The 23,451-nt window shown below is 35.6% G+C and overlaps 1 protein-coding gene across 1 annotated transcript in view; it reads right to left on the reverse strand.

Annotated features, from left to right (window-relative positions):
* The window catches only part of Phlpp (PH domain leucine-rich repeat protein phosphatase), a 67,345-nt gene that overhangs the window by 14,020 nt on the left and 29,874 nt on the right, over positions 1-23,451 (reverse strand). The window contains exons 7-14 of the mRNA XM_071596311.1: positions 14,166-14,181; positions 12,598-12,810; positions 4,358-4,511; positions 3,049-3,109; positions 2,712-2,897; positions 2,332-2,547; positions 1,006-1,171; positions 517-647 (exon numbers count right to left, since the gene is read on the reverse strand). Coding sequence (XP_071452412.1) covers positions 517-647; positions 1,006-1,171; positions 2,332-2,547; positions 2,712-2,897; positions 3,049-3,109; positions 4,358-4,511; positions 12,598-12,810; positions 14,166-14,181 — 1,143 coding nt within the window. The remainder of the gene's footprint in view (positions 1-516; positions 648-1,005; positions 1,172-2,331; positions 2,548-2,711; positions 2,898-3,048; positions 3,110-4,357; positions 4,512-12,597; positions 12,811-14,165; positions 14,182-23,451) is intronic.

Below are 23,451 nucleotides of genomic sequence, written 5' to 3' on the forward strand. Positions count from 1 at the left end.
ATGAAAGAATAACTATAAACAATAATCCAAAATTCTCTTAATTGATTAATTATGAACTACAAAAACCTGCATGAAAAGGTTTTTCAAAATCTTGTATTACAATGAAATACCACTTAAAGAATATTTTAAAAGGCATGCAGGATGTTTTTTTGTTGGCATAGATTTGTGATATACCATATATAATTCATGGGATCGTAGATTTTCGCGGCGTTCAAATGAAAGACTCTCCATTCTCGGGATGTCACCCAGTAGGTTGTTTTTCTGACAACAGTTTCGCCCGTGTTTCAACGAGCATCTTCAGGTCGAAGTACTGAAGTTCAGGTCTTTGACCTGAAGACGCTCGTTGAAACACGGGCGAAACTGTTGTCAGAAAAACAACCTACGCGGTGACATCCCGAGAATAGAGAGTCTTTCATATATAATTCATTTTCATTGTTCAGTTTACTCATTATTTATCATCAACTGAATCATAAATGCTGTGTTTATTTAATTGTAAATTAGGGAATGTGATCATACCTGTATGAATTGAACTGACTTGGATCCACGTGAAGACGGGGATTCCCAGAGAGATCAAGAAATGATAACCGTTGTGGTACTAGATCTCCAAGGTTCACTCTTTCCAATTGGTTATGAGATAAATCAAGAACCTAAATTGTTTATTGCAAAATAATCGCTATTAGTGTGATCAATGAGATGTTTTTACAATGAAAAGTTAAATTTAAAAAGTAGGTACATACTCATTCCTATTTTTTTTCTCTGAGAGTTTGAACCTCTTGAAATTAGTCAAAAGCATGCATGATGTTTCAGCAATTTCAGCATTAAAATTATATGTTTTACAAGAATTTTGAGTTGATTTTTCACATTAATGCATAAATGAGATTCCCTCCATTTAATGGGGAGACAAATTTGCATAGCTAAAAAAACTTCATTGCAGAAAATTATTCTTTGTTTTTATGTGCAAATATTTTTTTTTAAATTGATACAAAAGGACTTTTAAGGACTTACTCTGAGGCTATTCAACTTGCTTAAACCTTTTGGAGGTTGCTGTAATTTATTGGAGTGAGCTCTTAGGGCTCTTAATTTTTTAAGTTGACCTATTGAATCTGGCAAAATACTTAGGGTGTTCCCTGATACCACCAATTCTTCCAAATCAGTCCACATCTCCACACACCTGAAACAGAAAAATATTATTTGACTATTGTAAAAGTTTCCAGCAAAGAAACTGGGTAATATGTATCAACATACATATTTATCCTGATATATTTCAAGATTTGACATAATTGGGGATCAGAGTCGAGTCATGACTATTTCAGATACACTTTTATTATTGCTGATATTAACATAAGTTTCTTTGGAAGATAAAGTATGAGCACAACAAAAAGCCAAAGGAAATGAAACTTTACAAGGAAGATCACTTATGAAATTGGAAGAGGGCATTCAAGAAGAGAGTGAGAAAATTGACTATTGCAGCAATGCAAAACGTTACTCATAATCATTCAAACGAGCTTCAAGCAGTAAGCCACCTACAAAAAATTATTGTGTTTTATGGCTCCTCAATAAATGTAATAAGTGCCACTTTTCTTTTATTAAAAACAACTATCAATCACTTAGATTAGGATAAACAAGTAGCAGAATACACATAGACCTAGGTGTTTCTTTCAAATACATATGCATGTTTTTTTCTTTGAACCATCATCATTCATAAATTAAGAATATAATTTTTTTAAACCTTTGTTTTCCCTTCCAGTAATGTATTCAATGGATAACATGTACCTCTTCTGAAACTTATTTCTCGTTGGAATTAGTTTTATCAGAGTCTTTTTATTCATTGGTAAAAGGAAAGTACATAGGAAAGGTTTCGTGCCAAAATCTAAATGTAAAAATATGCACTCTTAGAAACGAGTCAATTAAAGCATTTTCTGGGGTTTATTAATTGCATAGATTTAATTATTAGTCGTGACTTCTTTCATAGAATAACCAGTGTACATTTGGTAAACTTCTGGAAGATTGGAAGCACCTAACCCTTTCAATGTGTTAAACTTGCGATTAATCTTTCAATAAATTACTTTAAAAAACAAATTATTTCACAAATTATTAATTGTGTGATGTGATTTGTGTGATCCTTTTTATTCATAGCATATTATGTCACGCTCCAATGAAATCCACCTGAAATGGTATAAGAATTAGGCCCAAAAAGCCAATAAATTCAATACATTGATTACTAATCATTTGTATATGATCTAAGATAAGATCTAGATTGTAGGTGTGGGAGTTGATCTTTCTCATTTTGCCATCTCTCATTTCAATTCCAAATAGTTCAATGGATCTTACTTTTCTGGTACTGTTGTGAGAGAGTTGTAAGCCAAATGAAGAACAGTTAATGCTGTGAGCTCAGAAAGGGCTTCCCAAATTGCATCAGTCAAATTATTCCCAGTCAGACGTAATGACAGTAAGGGACTGCTCCATGGGAGGAGTCCATCAGATCCTAGGACAAGAGGTGGTAATCCACCTGTGAGTTTGTTGTTTGACAGATTAATGACTTGCAAGCTGAAATGGAAATTTCACACAAAATTAATGATTTTCAATAGCTTAAAATTGTGCATATTGGCCAATTAAGAAAAGAATTTCAACTTGAATGAAGTTCAAGCATTATAATATTTATCTACACGAATTAGCATATTCTATTGATCTCCATTAACCAATGAACAAACCTTGGTGAAGAAAGAAACCCTTCATGTAGGCAATTAATTTTGTTAGCATGCAGATGAAGCTCAGTTAGATTAGGAGCCACATGAAGCCGATGAGGAAGCGTTTCCAGATGATTATGAGATGCATCCAAAAAATTCAAATGTCTAAATCTCTCCCAGGGCCAATCTGGTAGACTTTGTAGGTCATTTCTGCAAAAAATATAGTCAAATTAATTCAAGTAATTTTAATAGCGAATGTTCAAATAATGATTATTCTTATCGTATTGTTAATAAATAGACAAATTTTAATTTTTTTAAATGAATTTTTCCAAACTTCTTTGCATGTAACTTATAGGCATACCTGGATACATGGAGGTGTTCCAAATTCAATGGGGTTGGTTCAACCATCAATGAAACCAATCCTGTGTAATAAATGAAATATATAACTATTTGGAGAATATAAACAAACAAAATTACAAAAATCTCAATTTTACAACATCACCTGAGTTATTTGACATACATAAAATCTTCAGTAAATTCGTCTTTATTTAAGGTTTTTTAATGGCTCAAACTTTATTCAACTAATCATATTTATCAAATGAAAAATCATAAATCTACCAGAAACATAGTATTTAAATGTATATGGACACATACCAAAGAAACTTCGGGAGATGCCGCAACAGTAACTTTTAATGGAGTCATCCACTAATGTGAATTTCAATGCAACAATTTCAGCGTGTAAAAATCATTTGCCTTGACTGGGTTTCAAACCCAGATCCCTCAATGTCTGCTCGAGTGCTTTAGCCAGTTAAGCTATATTTCACAGTTTAAGAGGACACCTTGATAGCTTAACTGGCTAAAGCACTCGACGGGGCATTGAAATTGTTGCATTGAAGTATATGGACACTTTCTCAGTTCAGTGTAACAAATCATAAGAGATTCCTTTTCAGGAGGAAAATTATTCCTTGTGAATGGCTACATCTGTTAAAAATATGAATATCTTGAATAATTGAAATTTTACCTTCAAATACTCCAAATATTTGTAGGAACTACATCAAAAGATTTTGAGGACCAAGAAAAGTGCATTTTCCAGTTTGTACTAGCCCCATTGTAATATCAATTTTAAAGGATTCCATTTACCTATTATCCCTCATGATTTTTGGGTACAAATTTTAATTAAGAATTCCAGTAAATCTCTTCAAAATCCAGATGGTGCTAATCCACAAAGTGTATTACATTCAATATATGAGTTAAGGGTCGACAGATTTGAACAAATTATTTGTTTTTTCAATTAAAACAAAATCAGAAACTCTTTGAAAAAATGTTTTCTCTCGAGTAAGTAAACAGAAAAAGAGAAGAAGAAAAGTCTTTCAATTTTTCCACTCCTCTTTTTTTAATCTGCCAAAATTCCACCCTATTTTTGAACATTGTTGGCATTTTTTCATAAAGTATACTGCTCTACCTCTTCGGCATCCTGTTTGCTCTGAACTAACTCAAAATTAAAAGATATACTTGTATATTCTTCCTGGTCAAACAAAATTTCTATCACTCACTTATGTTCATACAGTGCCAATGCTATCACTAGATTCTGAGGTTAAGCTTGTTCTTAATAATTAAAAAAAATGGAGAGACTTGAACAGTTATATTTACATACACTAACTCATACTTACTATTATGTGATGCAATAAGAGTTGTGAGTTTGTGACCAGGTAGAGATAGGTGGACAAGTGAATTTCTCGCACATTGTACCACAGATAAATGCCGGAGAGCTCTAACATCCAGCCGTTCTATGTCATTGTCACTGAGATCCAGTTCCCGAAGATTCTGCAGGGAGAAATGTATAGCTTAGTGGATTTAGGCTATTTTGAAATACCTCACAATACAAATTTTTGCAATGAAAGAATTTGATTAATTTTTATATAGATATATTTGTTGTTCCAAAATGCCTTTGGTAATTTAAGAAATTCTAAGTTTAGAACTGAAAAGGAAAAATATGTCCTGAGTTATATCAAATGCACTTAAGCCTTTGCTAACATCTCTCTTTCCACACATCCCACCTTTTCAAAAATGTCTACCCTCTCCATGCATTTTCTCACACTTCAAACTCTTCTCTCCTAACAATGTTAATGGTTTGATTATATGAGTATTGATTAATATGATAATGTCATAGTTGCCTTCTTTGATCTTCTTTATAGTAGCCTTGCATTTATTGGAGTGCAAAATAATGGATTTTAATGGTAACTATTATATTTTTACAGCACAGTGGTCATTCCAATGGTTGATTTGATAGGTTAGGGTCAGTAGCATAGCCAGAACAATAGAATTTGGTAAGAAAAATGATGTTTTGTAACCCATAAAAAATGAAATGACTGAAGTTTACAGAGACAGAACTACAAAGAATTTTAGCATCAGAAAAGTTAATTCAAGTCTCTTGATTGAGATTCGTAATTTCTTGGGCTTTTTTTCTGCTCAGAATAAATACTGTATCGTATACATACAAAAACATACTTAGGAGTTCATTAATTATTAGCCTACATTTAAGATTTCTTGAAGGTCAATTTTACCAGACTGGTAAAATTGACCTCTCTCACTAGTTCTATATTTAAAGGTCAATTTTATGAGTGTTGCCTCTGGGCACCCTGAGATTTGCTCAAGTTACGCAAGCTCATGGGTGCCAGGTCTCCCAGGGAAACCATACAACTTTGAATATGGAAATTAACTGGCCTCTTTGTCCTGATTTTGTAGCTGTAAAATATGCTTAGTATGAGTGATATGAGCGCAATCCTCACCTATAAAATCAACTCTCAAGTTACTTTTAATGGTTTGGTCATGTTTTCAATAAAAATTGGAGTCATTTCTACGTGGTATCAAGTTATCTTTAACTATATCAAACCAATTGCTGATCTCTTCCCTTGTTTCACTTGATCCATTGTTGCTGTACTCATTTTTTCAGTCTATTGGGATTAAGAAGTCAGTATCCTGGCCCTTAGATAGAATATAACTCCTCTTTCTCCTCAAACTCTGGCATTCAGGCAAGGCAAAATAAAACTTTTCTTGTTTTCAAACTATAAATGCATCCCTAGAAAAAATATGGCAAGACAACTGCAAGTGAACTTGTGTAGGCAGGGGCCAACTATTATGCAATCATCACAGAACCATTCCTAGTTTTCTGCCCCACAAAAACAATCCAACAATTGAAAAGTGGATAACCATAATAATGCAATAATCTGGGATTCCATGCAGAATCTGAGGCAGGCCAACTCCACACTGAAGGAACAAGTTCAAAGTAAAATTTTAATCATGGGCAGCTACTAGCCTTGAATGATAATAGTCTTCCAGTCTAGTTAACAAAATATAAAATAAATTAGCCTTCTAGGTGTGTTAGGTATGTATGCCAAGTTGCACAAAGAATGAAGCCACATCTCACAGATCAGGAATTGTAGTAATAACTCTTCAGATATCATTTTTGGTAACTAAGGTGATGATTAAAATAGCAATATCATGGCTTTCAGCAAGGCCATATGCTTCATTCCTACTTGGTCCTACAATTCTGGGCTGCACAGTGAAGGAGCATGTCATCATATCCAGTGCCTTATATTGATAGGGCACTCCACTGCAATGTAATATATTGAACCATATGTGATCCTGTGGGTAATGGACTGATAATGAAACATTTATACATAGCACCAATCTCACAGTAAGGCAATATGTGCAAATGGAGGATTTAGAAAATAATGTAGAAGACAGAAAATTCAACTATTTATAATGAAATCCTTGATTCACCATACAAAAGAGAGTAAAACATCACATTGCAAACACTGAAACTGTTTAAGCTCTAGACAGTATTCTGAAAGCGATATGAATCTCAGTATTTCCATTTTGAGAGGGTTTTTTGTGTGACCATATCCCACTTGGGTGATGGAATGATGATGATGGTAACCACTAATGAAAAGCCATGGTTTTGTGAAAAATACGTATGTACTTATCTGGTAACATAGGTTGGTATTGGCACTTTGTTTTGTACGTCCAGGCTTAAGTCACATAGCTGGAAAGGTAATTCTGGGGTCAAGGTAATCCCTGCTTGAACAATAAGTGAAGAACATTCATATGTACCATATTGTTAATCAGTTAGTGCATGCATTAAAAAATTGAACCTATGATGACTCACATACAATATAAGCTAATAGATTGTAAGTTTGATCGGTGGTGAGAAAGGATTCTATGGTCTGGTAATAGAATTATAAACTTTTTGGTTGATGAATAATAACCACTAGTCTACTATTGAGCTTTGAGGATATCCTCATCAGATCTAGAATAACCAGTTTACACAATTTACTATGAAATCCATGAATAATGGGTTGCACACAGAGCAATGCACTGTAAGAGCTCAACTGATCCATGAGATTAAAAGGCTTTTAAATGGCAATGAAACATGCATAACAATTGAGGAATATACACTAAAATATGAAGTCACAAAGTCCAACTAGCATAGGGAGAGGAAATAAAACTGAGAGTTATATTCTATCTAAAGGCCAGGATACTGACTACTTAATCCCAATAGACTGAAAAAATGAGTAAAGCAACAATGGATCAAGTGAAACAAGGGAAGAGATCCGCAATTGGTTTGATATAGTTAAAGATAACTTGATACCACGTAGAAATGACTCCAATTTTTATTGAAAACATGACCAAACCATTAAAAGTAACTTGAGAGTTGATTTTATAGGTGAGGATTGCGCTCATCTCACTCATACTAAGCATATTTTACAGCTACAAAATCAGGACAAAGAGGCCAGTTAATTTCCATATTCAAAGTTGTATGGTTTCCCTGGGAGACCTGGCACCCATGAGCTTGCGTAACTTGAGCAAATCTCAGGGTGCCCAGAGGCAACACTCATAAAATTGACCTTTAAATATAGAACTAGTGGGAGAGGTCAATTTTACCAGTCTGGTAAAATTGACCTTCAAGAAATCTTAAATGTAGGCTAATAATTAATGAACTCCTAAGTATATTTTTGTATGTATACGATACATTATTTATTCTGGGCAGAAAAAAGCCCAAGAAATTATGAATCTCAATCAAGAGTTTGGCATGGCAATTTGTGCCTGGCATCAGTCTTCCAGTAGGCATTAATTCTTTGCTAATTTATCAACACAGGCAGATTTGAACATTTCACCCTTGCATATGAGCGTTGTATCCATACATACCCTATATTGCATACCCTTGCATCGTTTACCCTCATATGACAAGTTGCATAGCTCTTTATTGAAAAATGATACTCACCACTTACACATCAAGCCCTAATTTTTCATCCTTCTGGAGTCATGTGTATCCAATAAAATCCCAGTGTCCTAGTGAAGGGATATATGTATTGGATGGGGGATATTCCTCAGGGTGAATCTCACCTACACTACCCATCTCAGATTGGTTGCAGAGCTAGGCTATAATGTGCCTGTGGCCAAAGCTGTTCAGACATTAGCCAATACTTGGATTGCTCCTTCATCACTATGTGAGATATGGTAGTTTCAGAAGAGTCCCCAAATTTAGGAATGGAGTGATTTACATGGGTGCACTGATACCAAAACAGATCATTCTCTTAATTTTGGTTCCCAATTACCTGGCCCTATTCCAGTACTCAAATTCTGAGCTGTGATGGCAGGGTAGTTCTCTCATCAATGAATGAATAACAATTCACAATAATAGTCAAGTCTCTTTCATTTGTTTTACAGAATTACCATGAAATAAGTCATCATAATGTCAATGTTGAAAGTATATAAAGACACAACTGAAATTCTAATGACATATTTCTTGATAGCCTCTTCTTTGCCGACCCATCCTCACCTTTACTAAATCACAATATAGATATTATGACTGTTCATCTTCTCTGTCACTTTTAGGAGGTTTGTTGGATCACTTTGTTGATTCAAATACTTGAAAAGCTATATGAGAATGTTTAGGGGATCAACAAAAGCTGTTGTCTACTAATGTATCTCATCTCACAAAAAATCATTCACCTTCATTCTTAGTGGTGAGCAATCCAAATTTATGAGTCAATTCTAATTATATCATGTGAATCAATTTACTGAATTAATGGTAATCCTGAAACAATAAGGAATTATTGATTCAAATGATGTTACTGGTTTAAAACTGAATTTAATCAGTTATTCATGTAAAATATATATTAAATCTGATTACCCATTTAGTAACTTTTCAGAAATTATTGAGAGATTTTGCTAATCGAGGAAATTGGACAGGAATATCAAAATGGTTAATTAACATGAAAACTAAATGGATAAAAGTAAATTGGAATTTTGATGAATGAAAGCTAAAGAATAAAAAGATTGATTCAATAAATATTTCAATTGATTTTCAATCTAAATCAAATGAGTGAATTTTCATTTTTCCAATACTGAAGTCTAAGTAAAAATATTGGTTATTCCCTAACAATAATGTTTGCTTTGAATTCATGCGTTCATAAATACATTGCAAAATTAGAACAAACCTAACAAGTGACCAGTGATTTTGACCAAGAACATTCATTTTTTCAAGCACATGACACCTTTATTGTGAAAGCAAAGGGGGAGGAATTTATGATTTTTGGCCCTGCAAAATTTTTCTACATACAAAACTGCTTGATTCTGGCATTTATACCATCCTACTCCCTTTTTCTCACATAAGTTATCTTCATAAATGAAAATTGGTTAGGCCATTAAAATGCACCATCAAGTACGGCTTTCTATGTCCTGAAACTGGACTTAATAATGAAGGTATGTTCTTATCAAGATTAAGATATTCTCAGCATATTACATTTATAATGAAGTCTCCTTGATGAATTTTGCATTGTTGAACACAGCTTTATCTAACAAAAAAGGAAATGGCAAACAAGTGTGAAAATTTTCCAACAAATAGTCTGATCACCCATGCATCAAAGTTAATAGAAATAATAATCATTTGAATAATGGATGAGAAAGCAGAAGAACATTGAATAGAGGATTAGTTAAGGTTTAAAAGATATAAAGAAACATTAAAAGCTTGTATTCTTCTCAGGCTCATCATAGATAATGTGACGCCAAAATGTCAACTTAACTATTCAGAATTCAATATTCTGGAGAAAGATTTTTACAGCATGGACTGCAATATGATGCTGAGTGCCATAAATAAGATTGAAATGGACTAAGATAACTGGAAGTTAATACATGTCCGAAAGAGAAGGCAGGCATAAGTTATAAATTTCAGTGACAACAGAGAAGAGGCAAATCTAAAGAAAGGACCAAGGCTGGTTGACCATTATTTCCATTGATATTTGATCTGCACATTGAGAAGAATATTAATGGGATCAAGGAAAAGATAAGAGGAGGCATATGGGTGCATGGAGATCGGATAAGTACCATCCAGTTATCAGGCAACATAGATACACTAGCAGAGACGATAGAAAACATGAAAAGGATACTAGCTAGTATGAATAAGTGGGTGAAATGTACAACTTTAACAAAAATATACATAAAATTAAGGCCTAATGGTCTACAGTTGAAGTAAAGAAGACTTCGATTAAGACAAGAGAAAGACAAGCTGGACCAGGTCTTGCTCTTCACCCAAAAAGATCGACAGTAATAGAAGAAGTAATCATTCATTCATGTAGGACCTGAGCAATAGGAATAGCAAATAAGTCTTGCATTTAGGAACAACAACAAATGACAAATAGTACCTGCAAATAAGAAAGACTATTAAATGAAACTTATATGGTAAGTATATTTCTTTATGGATGTGAGATTAGGACAAAAGGGGGAACAGAGGAAAGAAGAATGGAGGCGATGAAGTTGCAATGCTAATTAAGAATGATGGAAATAAAGTGGATTGAGAGAGTAGCAAAGGAGGAGTATTTTGAGGAGAAATAAAGAGGGAAGCCTTTGTAGGACAATTACAAGAAGAAGAATGAAACTAATGGGAAACATCCCAAAGCACGATAACTTATTGAAGACCATATTTGAAGGAAACTTAAAGAGCAGACGAATTAAAGAGGAAGGCCAAGGATGCACTTTGAGAAGCAGGTGAGGGAGAAGTCGAGGCTAGGACCTATGAGAGAATGAAGAGATTGGCAGGGCACAGGATGATTTAAAGAGCTGCCACAAACCAATCTTCGGACTGATAAGCCGTGATAATGATATTGGGCATCGCGCGTCCTCTTTGCCCTTGCGGCACCCAATCAACTTCCCCTCTCCAAGCCGCCTTTACCGCCAGCGACAACTATTCGAGATAGAAGGCAAAGGAGTAGGCATTTACTTCCTGCATCTTCAAAATGATTCCGGAAATAGTGAAATGATGCCTCCCGATGGATTCACGCTGATGCACGAAATTGACATTGTAATCGCGAGTTATTTCCAAGGAGAAGGAAGTCGTCAGTGGTTTGGGCGGGGGGAGGCGAGGGTGAACAGCGGTGGGAGAGGGAGCAAAGTGAAATTCGACACAAATGGCGAGTCATCCGTGATTCCTCTGCGTGCACGCGTCTAGTGGGCTCTCGCGGCACAACGCGAGCCTTAGGAGGACCTCGGCCCCAAGATTCCGAGTCATCCCCCCTCCGGCGGATTCACTCCCTCTCGGTCGAGCGCACCCCGGAATTGAACACCTTCCTCGAATTGTATCATCCATTCAAAATTGTTCATCTTTAAATGTTTGATTGATTCTTGCTGTGCAAAATCTCGTGTGAATTTCATCGCTTCATCGTCTGTCATGTCCATCACATTGAGCGATTTTCTTTCTCGTCTTTCATTTGCTTCCGCGTTTCTTTTTTATCTTCTCTGAGGAAGAACCCTCCAATTTCAGTTCATTGAATATCCCAGATATAGACATTGTAAGCGTCCATTTGTGGGCAGAGAGTACGCAAAATTTACTGCGTTAGAGGATACAATAAAAGCAATTCATATTGAATAGAAATACAGGATGTGTTCAGAAATCGCTCTCTGCAACGATTTTTTCTTAAGACACCGTAACCGCTGGGCCTGTGAATAGCGAGGGGGCCAGCGAATACAGATTCGACAACCACTCCGAACAGAATTGTCATAGGGCAAAACGTTGTCTTGATCTATTAGCGTTTTTAGGGTGGAAATAAATTCATAAGAGCTCTAAAAATAATAAATAAATATGCACGAGTGTTTGTGTATATATATATATATATATATATGCATATATATACACATAAATATATATACATATATAGGTGAGATATATATACATATATAGGTGAGATATATATATATATATATATATATATATATATATATATATATATATATATAGATGTAAAGTAGGATGTGTTTTGCTAGGGGTCACAAATTATTTAATTAGTAATTATGTCATCCAAAAACCTACCTTAACCGGTAGATTACCTAATAATAATAATATATATAATATATATATAGGTGATATATACATGCCTATATATATTATGCTACACCTGCTACAACCGACGGTGGTGGCCTAACCGCCGAAACGTAAAATAACTCCGTGAAATATATGTGTATGTATGGATGAAATTAATCTGAAAAAAAATATTACATGCGAGGACGCTTATTTCTATAGAAAAGCGATGAAATGACTTCAGGGGTAAGAGTACCCGGTATCTCAATATTAGCAGCTAGACCATTTCTAGGGGCCAAATCAATACATACAACTTGTATGCTCGAATATTTAGGGGACTAAGTTCAAGTTGGGGGGTGGTTATCGGGAAATCACCTCCGGCCTACGTATCAGGGATCTGTGGAAAGGGAGGGCTGTGGAACAAGACGCTATGATACCCTATATACCAAGAACCTTGGCGATGGCCTACTACCACCCAGAGTCCTGTCAGGGTCTTGTCCTTTGCTCACGGTTTCATGACTTGCTTATTTTTAAAACTACGTGGCGTGGGCTGACCTCGTAATTTCCCAGCACGACGTCTCCGTCCAGCAGGTTGTTCCGGAGATCGATCTTCTCAAGGAGGCTGGGCGAGAGCTGGCTGACTTCGTGGTCCTCAGGCCTTTTGGTCTCCTCCCAGCAGCGGCGCCGCACCCCCGACTTCCGCTTCACGTCCACCTCCTCCACGCCCTCCTCCTCCTCGCCCTCCTCTGCACCCTCGCCGCGGAAGTCCTGAAATTCGGTCCCAGTCAAACGTCGATGGAAAAAGGTTTCCCCAAAAGCACGGGGGTAGTAGAGAAATAGGTTCATTTCCAGGGGTGCGGCGATAGCCCGTAAAAATGAACCCTTGTCAATTAGTTTAATCGCGAAGAAAAATCGTTCGGGACGCTGGAATTGTATGCAATACAAAATCATATCAGTCAGATAAAATATGATTGGAGATGGTAATGTTTTTCCCGGATCGGCTTTTGTAGTAATAAGATTTTGCGGAAATGGATCCAGAGTTATTTCTATTAAACATGATTGGAATGATTGGGAATGAGGCGTTGCGGAAGGGTGATTTGAAATGAAATATATAGGTCGACGGAATATTGAATTAATATTTCCGAGAGCGGACAAAGCATAAAACGGAAGTCCTTGACAAGGAGAGGGAAGGATAAAGGGTGCCTAATGAGAAAATAATTTTTTGTGAAACTGAAAATGTAAGGTGCAATGAAAAGGAAAAGTTGGTCGAGAACAGGATTACTTGGAATAATTGCTGAAATCTAGTCTTAGGAATTGGGGTGAAGTCATATTAGGTGTTCCACTTGGTCAGGAATTCGTCAGACGACGTTTCGATGGCTGACTTTATAATCGAAACGCTGGAAGCTGGCGTGGTGGACCACCAGTGAGGCTTCATGAACATCACACGTCAGATAAACATCAAATTCTCATTCCTAGGGTTGATAAACTTTGATAATGACGTTAAAGTTAAAAACTTAGGAGCATTAATTGTGGGATGCATACCGTTCTGTGACACGTTGAACATATTCTGCGTCCACGAATGTAGTTCATCGGAATAATCATTTCGTCCTTCATCGATAAAGTTACATACGAATCGAGATTTGAATGATGTCTTCATAAAACCATAAAGACAGCCGAAAATTATATAGTTAGTCCTGTTGAAATTATATATGTAGTGCCATCAAAAAGCATGTTGCTTAGACATAATTACATTCAGTTTGTCAGAGGTAATTTATCTAAAAATAAAAATTGTGTGACTTTTTTCCCTAATTTATTCGCAATCGTTCTTAAATCCTTAAGTCTCCTTTCTTTTTTAATCTCGACAAGAAAATTAAATTGAGGAATGCGTATCAGTATTCTGAAAAATGTGAAAGTGCAATAAAATGAATTATTTGGTCGGAACCGGTGCATTTTGGCGGGGAAATATTTTCTTGGTAGAACGACCACCGAAGGTTGTAGTTGCCCGATGATTGACTATCGTGCTTATCAGCTATTCCTAAGTACAACCTCGGAAATTCATTTATAAGTTACAATCATACCCTTCTACCGGAAATTCATTGGTACAACAAGTGTCACCGTCTTACAGCGTCTTCAGGTAAGCTGTACAGTGAAACACGACGTACAGATAAGTTTTATGTAGAATGTGTGTGCATGTGCGATTGTTCTGTCTCAACGGATAGGTACGAGTATTCTGAACTTACACGAACTGAGTAGTGGATTTCATTCTATTAATACAAGGGGCTTGTACTTGGGGCATTTGAAAGTAAAATTTATGCATAATTTTCAATCCCATCAAATGATATGATTATTTTCACCTAATATTTGTTAAATTCAATCGGAATTTTGCTCCTTATCATTGTATTACATGCCAAGACACCCCAAGTTTGACAGTTAGGTTCTTAGACTAATTCTAGAAAAATTACTTGCAGTTAGGTATTTGGTATTGTTAATATTTATTTAAGAATACATTCATTTTATCACGTGATTAAAAAAATACAAATAATAGCGTTTAAAAGGGAGAAAGCTAGTTGGAATAAAAATGTGTACATGCGTGGCATTGTATAAACGACCTCATTATTTCAAATCAAGCCGATTAATTTAATCAAATGTGAGTGAATGCTGCTCAACTGCGATTTTATGACCTGAAAATATAGTTTTCTCCATGCCTATCATTTGAATTTCAAATTCATACGTTATTAGTAGACGCACATTGAAGGGGTGGAGAATTCTTGGGGTATGATTAAGAGTGGCAGGGGATTTGAGAGAAAGGTAAAATTCACGTCCCGAAAAACAAAATGCAGCCAACTCACTTAGGTAAAATGAAGAGGGATAATAGATTGACTTTTAAGGGAGGAGGCTGAATAAAGTGCAAAAGGAAGATAGAAATTGTGAACCAAATTTTGAATGACTACTCTTTCATAAAAAAAATCTGAGGCAAAAATGCCAAACTTTCGTCGACTCGCTGGTTCCATGCATCTACATTTCCGTGAAGCGAAGGGCGAATCAAATGTCTGAAAGCGGGAAAGCTCTCTCTTGGTTTGTAATAAGTTTACCAACAAACTCTTAGAAAATGGCTAGTAGTTTTCGTGAGTTAGCTCTGTTCAATATGGATCAATATGCTGCTTTATGTTCTACTTAAGGCGCAACTGTGTTTTCAGGTTTACCAAGAAAGGCTCTGGGCAAAGAGTTAGAACAATTGACGGCGCTTTGATCAAGATTTTACCCTGGACTTCCGAGACCTTCCGCTCCCACTTCGGCTGTCGGTGAGTTTTCCACCCGCGCCATCGGCACCCAGGCTCCGTATGCGGTTCTTGCCCAGGAGGAGACAGCGCAGGCGCCGAGGTAGGGCAGAGGGCATAGCGGTCAAGCTGTTGCCCTCGGCACTCAGCCACTCCAACCTTAGAAGAGAAATATCTTATTTAGATTGAGACCAAATTACCTTTCGACAAACATTCATGATGATTCGTTCACTGTTTGGAGATCAGCAGTGCTTACTATTCATATACGTAGCTGATAATTTGGTTATTTTCAGAATTTTAAACAATCAAAAGTAAATATGATTAATATTTTACATTTGTTGATTGAATTCATGATGAATCATAAAAAATGCTGATCTGGTCTTCTCAGTCAGGATTGTCGCGGGTTAAACTAGATTCGATAATTTAGCGATCCCAGCAATAGCAATGCGGCAAATGAACATTTTCCTTCGTTTTTCTTTTTATGTAGCCATTTGTAGTTGGAAATATCTGCCAGTAGATACGTAGCACCTTGAATTAATCAAAATAAGGCCGAAAAAATGTTTATTGAATTTGATGATATTAACATGATGAACACCATGAGAAGAGCCAGTCCTAATTCTTTAGTTAGCTTGCCTTTTGGTACGTTAAATGAAGAAGTTCCCAAAGGGTTTTGAATTAGATATCTCTCAAACACCGATTCACCGGAGTTAGCATAAAATGCATACCACAAAAAAAGATACGATATTCGAATACTGTACATTCTCATAGGCCTGGCCACTGCTTTTTGGTCTTAATTAGGGAGTGGGTAAAACTATAACGCAAATATCCCGGTTTATATCTACTTTGGCCAGAAATAATGCCAATTGAGTGTGATACTTAAGCCATTATTTTATTGAAGTGAGCAAAATAAACTCGGAAAATACTGAAAGTGGCTTAAAAGACAGCATGAAATTGAATTAAAGTCCAAAATCGACTTGATGTTTATACCTCTATGACGAAGTAATTCGTAATTCGGACAAGACTTGTGAAGATTCTTATTCAGCAAAAATAAAGTTTCGGCCATTTAGATATTTTTTTACTGTTTACTCTTTCATTTACTGAATATCAATCAATCGATATTTTCATTTTCTGTTGGGCTATTCAAAGTAAAATATCTTATACCTTACTCAGTTTTTTCGTTCTTTCTAATAGTCATGTCTCTCTGCACGATGTGCAAACACGATTCCCATAAGGGTGAGGCTTAACGCAAAAACACGCCACCTCTGGGAATCTAGCCCAGATCGTCGAAGTGAGAAACCAGTTCAGAATTTTCAGTCATTCATCAAGGAGAAATCGATCAAATAACGGTACAAATGGGGTTTTCTAAATCAGTAAAAGAAATCCATAAAACTATTTCGTCTCGAATTCTATACCTATATCATCGATTACCGTTCTCTTACCCATACCCAGAAATAAGAAACTTCGCCCATCTGACCAGCACCTGAAGCATACGTATTATGTCAATCGTCCATAGACAAATAATGCTACTGTGATTCCCTATTGTTCAATGCAGTTTCAAAAATCTAACTTGTAAAAATATGAATACCGTATAAAGGGTATTTCAGTTCGATAAATCAATTGTCATATAATGCTTCCATCGTATTGTCATGAACTGATGTGCGCATATTATAAATGGAGAGAGAGGATTCTTAAATTATACCTGCATGTCGCTTGCGAGAAAAGGGAATTGTTGCTGTACCGTTTGGTAGCTCGTGTCCATCAAAAACCTACCTTAACCGGTAGATTACCGATAGTATTAATAATGATCGCATGCGAACAAGGAAAATAAGAAAAAGATATATTATAGACAGGTATATATGTTATACTATAATGAGATCCTAATAAGATGAAAGGGATCTAATAAACCAAGTAGAAATAAGTGGAACAGCTAACAATATCCATTCTCTCGTAGAAAAGGAATAAGATGACTAGGTCCAATGGAAAATTATATTCTCCGGAAAAATACCAATAATTGATTTTTCAAACTGTTTATTTCATTTTGCTTACCTTCTCTGCCATGACGGAAAATAAATAATTACAAATATATATTAAAAGTTGCTTCGTTTTTCGGGGGTAGCGTTATCCTCATCACATTTCACTCAAAGTACACGTTTAGTTTTCATAATCTAAAACATTAAATAAATTTTCCCCCTCATTAAATCATCTAAAATCCGTCATTCTTGTTTTAATTTCATACAGTTTACTTTTCATTCCATTGATCTAGTGGACATTTGGTGAGACAGCCAGGTGTTAAGGGGATTATTAAAGATTTACGATTAAGTCGAAGGACATTTTTAATCCATTAATGATCCTCTCATGCGTTTTGGTTGTTTTTTTTAAATTAAAGATTATTGAAAAACTACTAGTACTCCAAGTCTGAATTTTGTTTATTTAGTTTGACTTGCTTGCATAATATTTGTAAGGAAATGAATGGTAATTTGAGACTTCCGTTATGCATAAACGTTATCCGACATTATATTCTGATGCGTATCTTTGTTCATGAAGTTAAGTTAACCTTATTTCTAATACAGTTGCCGTAAAATGTTGACACTCGCCCAAACACGTTGACACCCTCACTCTTTCTTAAATCACTTGGCTTGATTAGTCTTTTTCCCCCGAGTGGAGGACAAAATTCTCCAAGCTTCCAGACGGCAAGTTGTTCTGGAATGGACACTTGGCCCAATTTTACGGTAAATATTGACTATTTAGACAGTTGTGCTTTGCCTTTGGAGAAAAACTTATCCCACCTTTTAGGACGACAGTCTAGCGAGAAGGCAATGGATTCACGTACTACGTTTTTTTCATTGGATTCTGGATAAATTTATTCAATTATCATGTGGGATATTCCTAGATTTAATGTCATCGCTGACACTACATATCCTTTCCTATCGGAAATGTGCAAAACTTAATGTTTTGTAGTGGTTTGGTTCAGCAAAATAACTCCTCTTTGCTATTTTATTTCTTACGGCCCTTTGCATGGATTTTTATTTTTTCCTCTATCGCATAATTATACATTGCTCCACGGATGCTCTTTTTAAAGATAAGTGAATTCTTTAGTTCTCTTGGACAGCATTTGGCAAATTGAATACCCTGAGCTCTCAATCAAATCATTCATTTCCTACTCATTTGCTTTGCCATAGAAGCGACGCTCATCCATTCTCCTAGCATGAACAAATCGGGAAAGCGTCCTTTTCGTTATGACCAGAAGACACACGATTTAAATACACTTACAATAATATGTTCTGAAAGGTGGATTCTTTTTTCTGCATTTCATTATCATCACTATGTCGTTCGGCATTTTAAAATAAGTGATTGTAATGCGTGAGCATGTGAGCTTGTTCTTACGACGGCAAGTTTATCGTTTTGGTTACTCTTTGATGGATGAACATTATTACTCAAGGATCCTTGAAAAGGAAATGAAGTAACATTAGGGCGTCCGAAAAATACGATACATCAGTCATAGAAACGGATAATATGTCTTTTATCATTGTTTATTTCTTATCCCAACCACACCATTTAGGAAAGGGAAGAGCCCTGTGACTTTTCACCGTGCTACCCAAATCCTCGTAGTGTCTGCTGTTTCCCAGTGATTTCTGGTACCCAGAGCTTACTAAGAGTGCAGTTTTCTAAGAAATCCAACGATGGCAAATAATTGAAGTCTTTGGCATCTTCTTAAAACTCACACGAGAAGTAAATGGAAGACTAAATGTGTGTCACCACGCGTTCACGAAAGTCGACGAAAAACATTTCATACTAGTAAATACCAACTCTGATTATACGCGAATATCAGAAGAGATTCTCATCATGGATTGATTGTTACAAAGTAAAATTGACCGTGTTATTTAATGGACTTTTTAGCGGAGTGATTGGTATGTGAATGTTAAAAAAAACTATCAGTGGAGTCTATCATCATTATCTAATCATCAACGTATTTATTCATAATAATTATAGTGATATAGGTATGAAAAATTTTCTCAGGTTCAGAGTGTTTGAGAAAATTAAATATTCTCATTTTTAACACTGATGGGCAGAGGGTAATTTGTAAGCATGCGGGGTTGGTCCCCACGCTCTGATTGCTGAAGTCCCTTTGCCTCTGACGCGTCGATTTGCCTTACATTATACGATAACATTTCAGCTACATCTTTTCAAACTACCTCTTGACCAGCCTTCCACTGGTATCGAGGACAAAATAGGCGAGGGCCTTTATTTGCTTTGTCACTTCCGAGGTTCTATCTTCAACATATGTACCGAGCATGAAAAAACTTTCGAATAATTCGATGGAACTCCCATACTTTATTCGCAGATTCAAGAATATTAGTCTTCATTGGTTGGAAAATAGATCCTCTCCAAATTTTCAGTTTCGAATGCAAACGGGGTATCCTAGCCACGTGGGAAGTTATGCTCCTCCGCTCCATGTGCTCGCCGTCACTCCTTCCTATCGTCAATCTACCCCTTCCCCTTTTCTCCGTCCCTCGTATGTCTCTCTCTTTGCAACCGCGCCTCTTCTTCCCTCCCCCCTCCCCCTCATCACGTCTCTAGACGTGACACGGACCAATTGGCGCGAGATGCTGACACCGAAACTGGAATTCTGATAAATAACGATATCAAACCAGGACAATCGCAGCGAACATGAAGGTTTTTGTTTGTGTCGTGAAATTAGAAGTATTTACTGCAATCAGCAATGCCAATGCCTACGCATTCAAGTGACTGATAAGGAATAAATCTTGACCAAACTGTAGTGTTAGAAATTATTGAGGATTAATGTAATAATTGCTGCCATAATATCAATGCTGCTCCGATAGACTTCTTTTCTCAACTCCTATATCATTGTTGTCGAATGTTCAATCCTAATTCATTCAAGTTCGGAACTTTTTCAATTTTAACTGATTTCTTAACATTCTGCCCTCGCGATTTGGTTGCAGATTCAATTAAGTATAAAAAAATTGACTCCCTCAAATGGCAGCAATAAAACGAGAATCGCGGTTATACATTCTCTGTAAACTCAAATGAGGAGTATTAGGCAATACCCATTCTAGCTTAGTATAATTTTTCCCATTGTAGTTTAAACACTTCACCGTATAATGAATGCATAGCTTCGATAAATACGCAAGGATGTTCTAAACTGTGGCCAACCATTTATAAATTGGCTTGAACAATTAAGAAGTAAATATTTTATTAATTTCGTTTCCATATTAGAATTAAATGTGCCAACATTGTCAATAGCAAGCAATTGAGCAGAAAAAAGGAAAACGGATGGAGAGGAATGGGCCATTATTTATATTTTTAAATATTTTAAAACATGCATTCAATACTGGCTAAATGGAGCCTCAGTGAAACTTAATATCATTGAGAAATGAGAATTTTGTAATTAACTCGACGACAATCTTAGCTTGAAGAAAGTAATTTTGAGTTTTTCCACACTTTACAAAAAAGAAAATGCATTTAAGAGTAATCAATCACTGCGAAAATTATTTTATTTATATTTGAATATAATTGCTGACTGTAATATTAAATATATCCTTAATTCTTTTGTTCCTACAATCTTATCACTATATTTCTCTATAATCTTTTAATCATAATATTATCATGAATTCTACCGATTAATAAGTCTGTAAAAAATTGCAACTTCAAAATACATATGCATTTTTTCATTCGACATTAAAATGAAACAAATTTACTCAATTAAAATATACGTCTGGTGGACTGAAAATACGCAAAACTACAACTAAGCAAAGAGAGGCTCCATTAATGCCCAACCAAATTTTCTTAAACCCTTTCATCTCCCTCCGATTTTAAGCTGTTCAATTGACCAAATGAGAATGCTCCTTTATCACAGTGAAGTCGGCGTTTCGAAAATTACCGATTAATGTGGTTAATTTATTTCTTTAAATGTGTCAGATAGATATGATAACGAAATGGATTTAAAATGGTGCAATCGAATATTTTCCTGAAACTAAAATGTGTTCCTAACAGCTCAAAAGTGTCAGGGCGTGTTTTGCATACACGGAGTAAAAGATTACATTGACTTTAGTGTCAAGCGCAGAGATTTTTGAAGAGGATCGGTTACTTGAGATGAAGGTCGGGGAGTTTTTGTTTTCGTATGTTGAAAGGTTGTGAGTGTTAGGATTCTTACTCTCTTTAAAAGAGTCTGAGGCCCGCTGGTCGAGTTTAAGGGTCAAACATTCTACCCGAAAACGTCAATACCGAACTAATGATATCTATTTCGTCCATAAAATACGTGAGTCAGGAGGAAAATAATTCTAAAAGTAATTTACAGGAGTGAAGCTATCAAGTCTCAGCCGGATGAATGGAAAACTGCAGTCATCCTGCGACTGAATAATGAAAACTCAGTTCAAAGGAGCTGCCTAAACCTCTTTTATTTGAAATCATCCACAATTTCATCTTCCGCTTGCATATGGTGAGACTACATGCCCTAGATTTTATAAGATAGAGATACCTTTCAACCTCTATTGATATCTTGGGCCATATTACCCTTTCAGCCTGTGTAGAAACTAGAAACTGTTGAAGCGGTGAGGACGTCCCCGAGAAAGCATGAGTTGAGTCGTGGTTTTAAGCTCCGCGTTGTGGTCTACCGGGAAAGAACATTCAGCGCACAAGTAGTGGAAATAATTAAAGGGAGAATTCTTCCGTTGAGCAGTAATAAGTGCAGCTGGTAGAATAACAACCGCAAGATGTACTCCGATTTAGCATGTGCCAAGTTTTACCGTTTACGGTTGTCGGTATTTTTCACTGTGGAGGGTAAATGAGAGGAAAGAGGGCGTAGTTACTAACTTAAATGGATACTTGGAATTTTCCCGAAAAAAGTCATAATAAAATAGTGATACTGCCCCGTTAATATTTTCCATTAAAAATGAGTCAATAAACAGAATTTATACACTTTGAGAATTATTAAAATAAAACCAATCATCACATCCATTTTGTGTTAAAGTGCTCACCGTTATTCCTATCAAAGATATCGTAAATTCAAGAAAATGATAACTGTAGGTGTTTGAGTCTACATAAATATTTAAAGGTGAAGCTAAGCTAAAATAATTTTATTCAACTATGTAATGTCTAGCCTGAAAAGATCTTATCTATAAAAAATTGACGTTAAAAAAATTATTAAAAAATTCGAAACATCATTGTATTTTTAGTTATTCCCCAATGTCATAATTGTTTATCTTAATTCTCAAGGTAGAAATCTTGGAAACTAAGATAAACTTTTACCAAATTTTCGGTTTTTGGCCATATAAACTTAGTTCATGCCTCTATCAAATTAGTTTCTACAATTATATATTAAAACACTTCAGTAAAAAATATCACCCAGTTAAAAAATCGGTGAATAGTGGAAAATAAGTCTTTGAGATATGCTGTAATCACTTTGAATGAAACGTTGCCATTCCCTCATTATCATCCAATCGCAGGAAAAGTAGTAATCTGCATTTTATTCATTAATAAGCCGCGTAGTTAATATTTACCTACGAGGGCTACAATCAAACAGTATCAACGCAGCGAAAACTTCTGTTGGAATATGAGATGTGTTTTCAGAAGGCGAAGCATTTAAAATTTGTACTGGACTAATCTGTAGTAAGATCAGTAATATTTTTAGATAACGGTATGCAGCTTTGAATTTAGAATTTGGATGTTTAGTTTTTTCGCATCTTTTAACCTTGATTATTTCTGACTCCCAAAATAACAGTTGGAGCCGAAATGTAAAGCCACCTTATAAATACTATATGACATACAAATGAAAACTATGGTTTTCAAACACATGATGAGAAATATAAGTCTGGCTTTACTAATTATATTGACAGTTGTGTTTTTCCAGCTTCAGGCTCATCAGTAAATTAGGTTTTTACAGGATATGTCGACATGAGGATGACATAAATCAATGAGAATTACCATTATGGTTTAAAATATTTCTTGGCGAAAATATTCGATTAATTATTATTTAGGAGAGTTTGTAAATAATTCAGAGCCATAAACAACGAAAAATCAGTATCTTCCGAATACCATTATCATTTTGGAATAGAATGTATTATGATATTAAAGCATTGCGCGAACTACCTCTAACACCGAGAGCCCTTTTTCG

This window comes from Hetaerina americana, unplaced genomic scaffold, assembly GCF_022747635.1.
Source record: "Hetaerina americana unplaced genomic scaffold, ioHetAmer1.1.p SCAF_1, whole genome shotgun sequence".
NCBI lineage: Eukaryota > Metazoa > Arthropoda > Insecta > Odonata > Calopterygidae > Hetaerina > Hetaerina americana.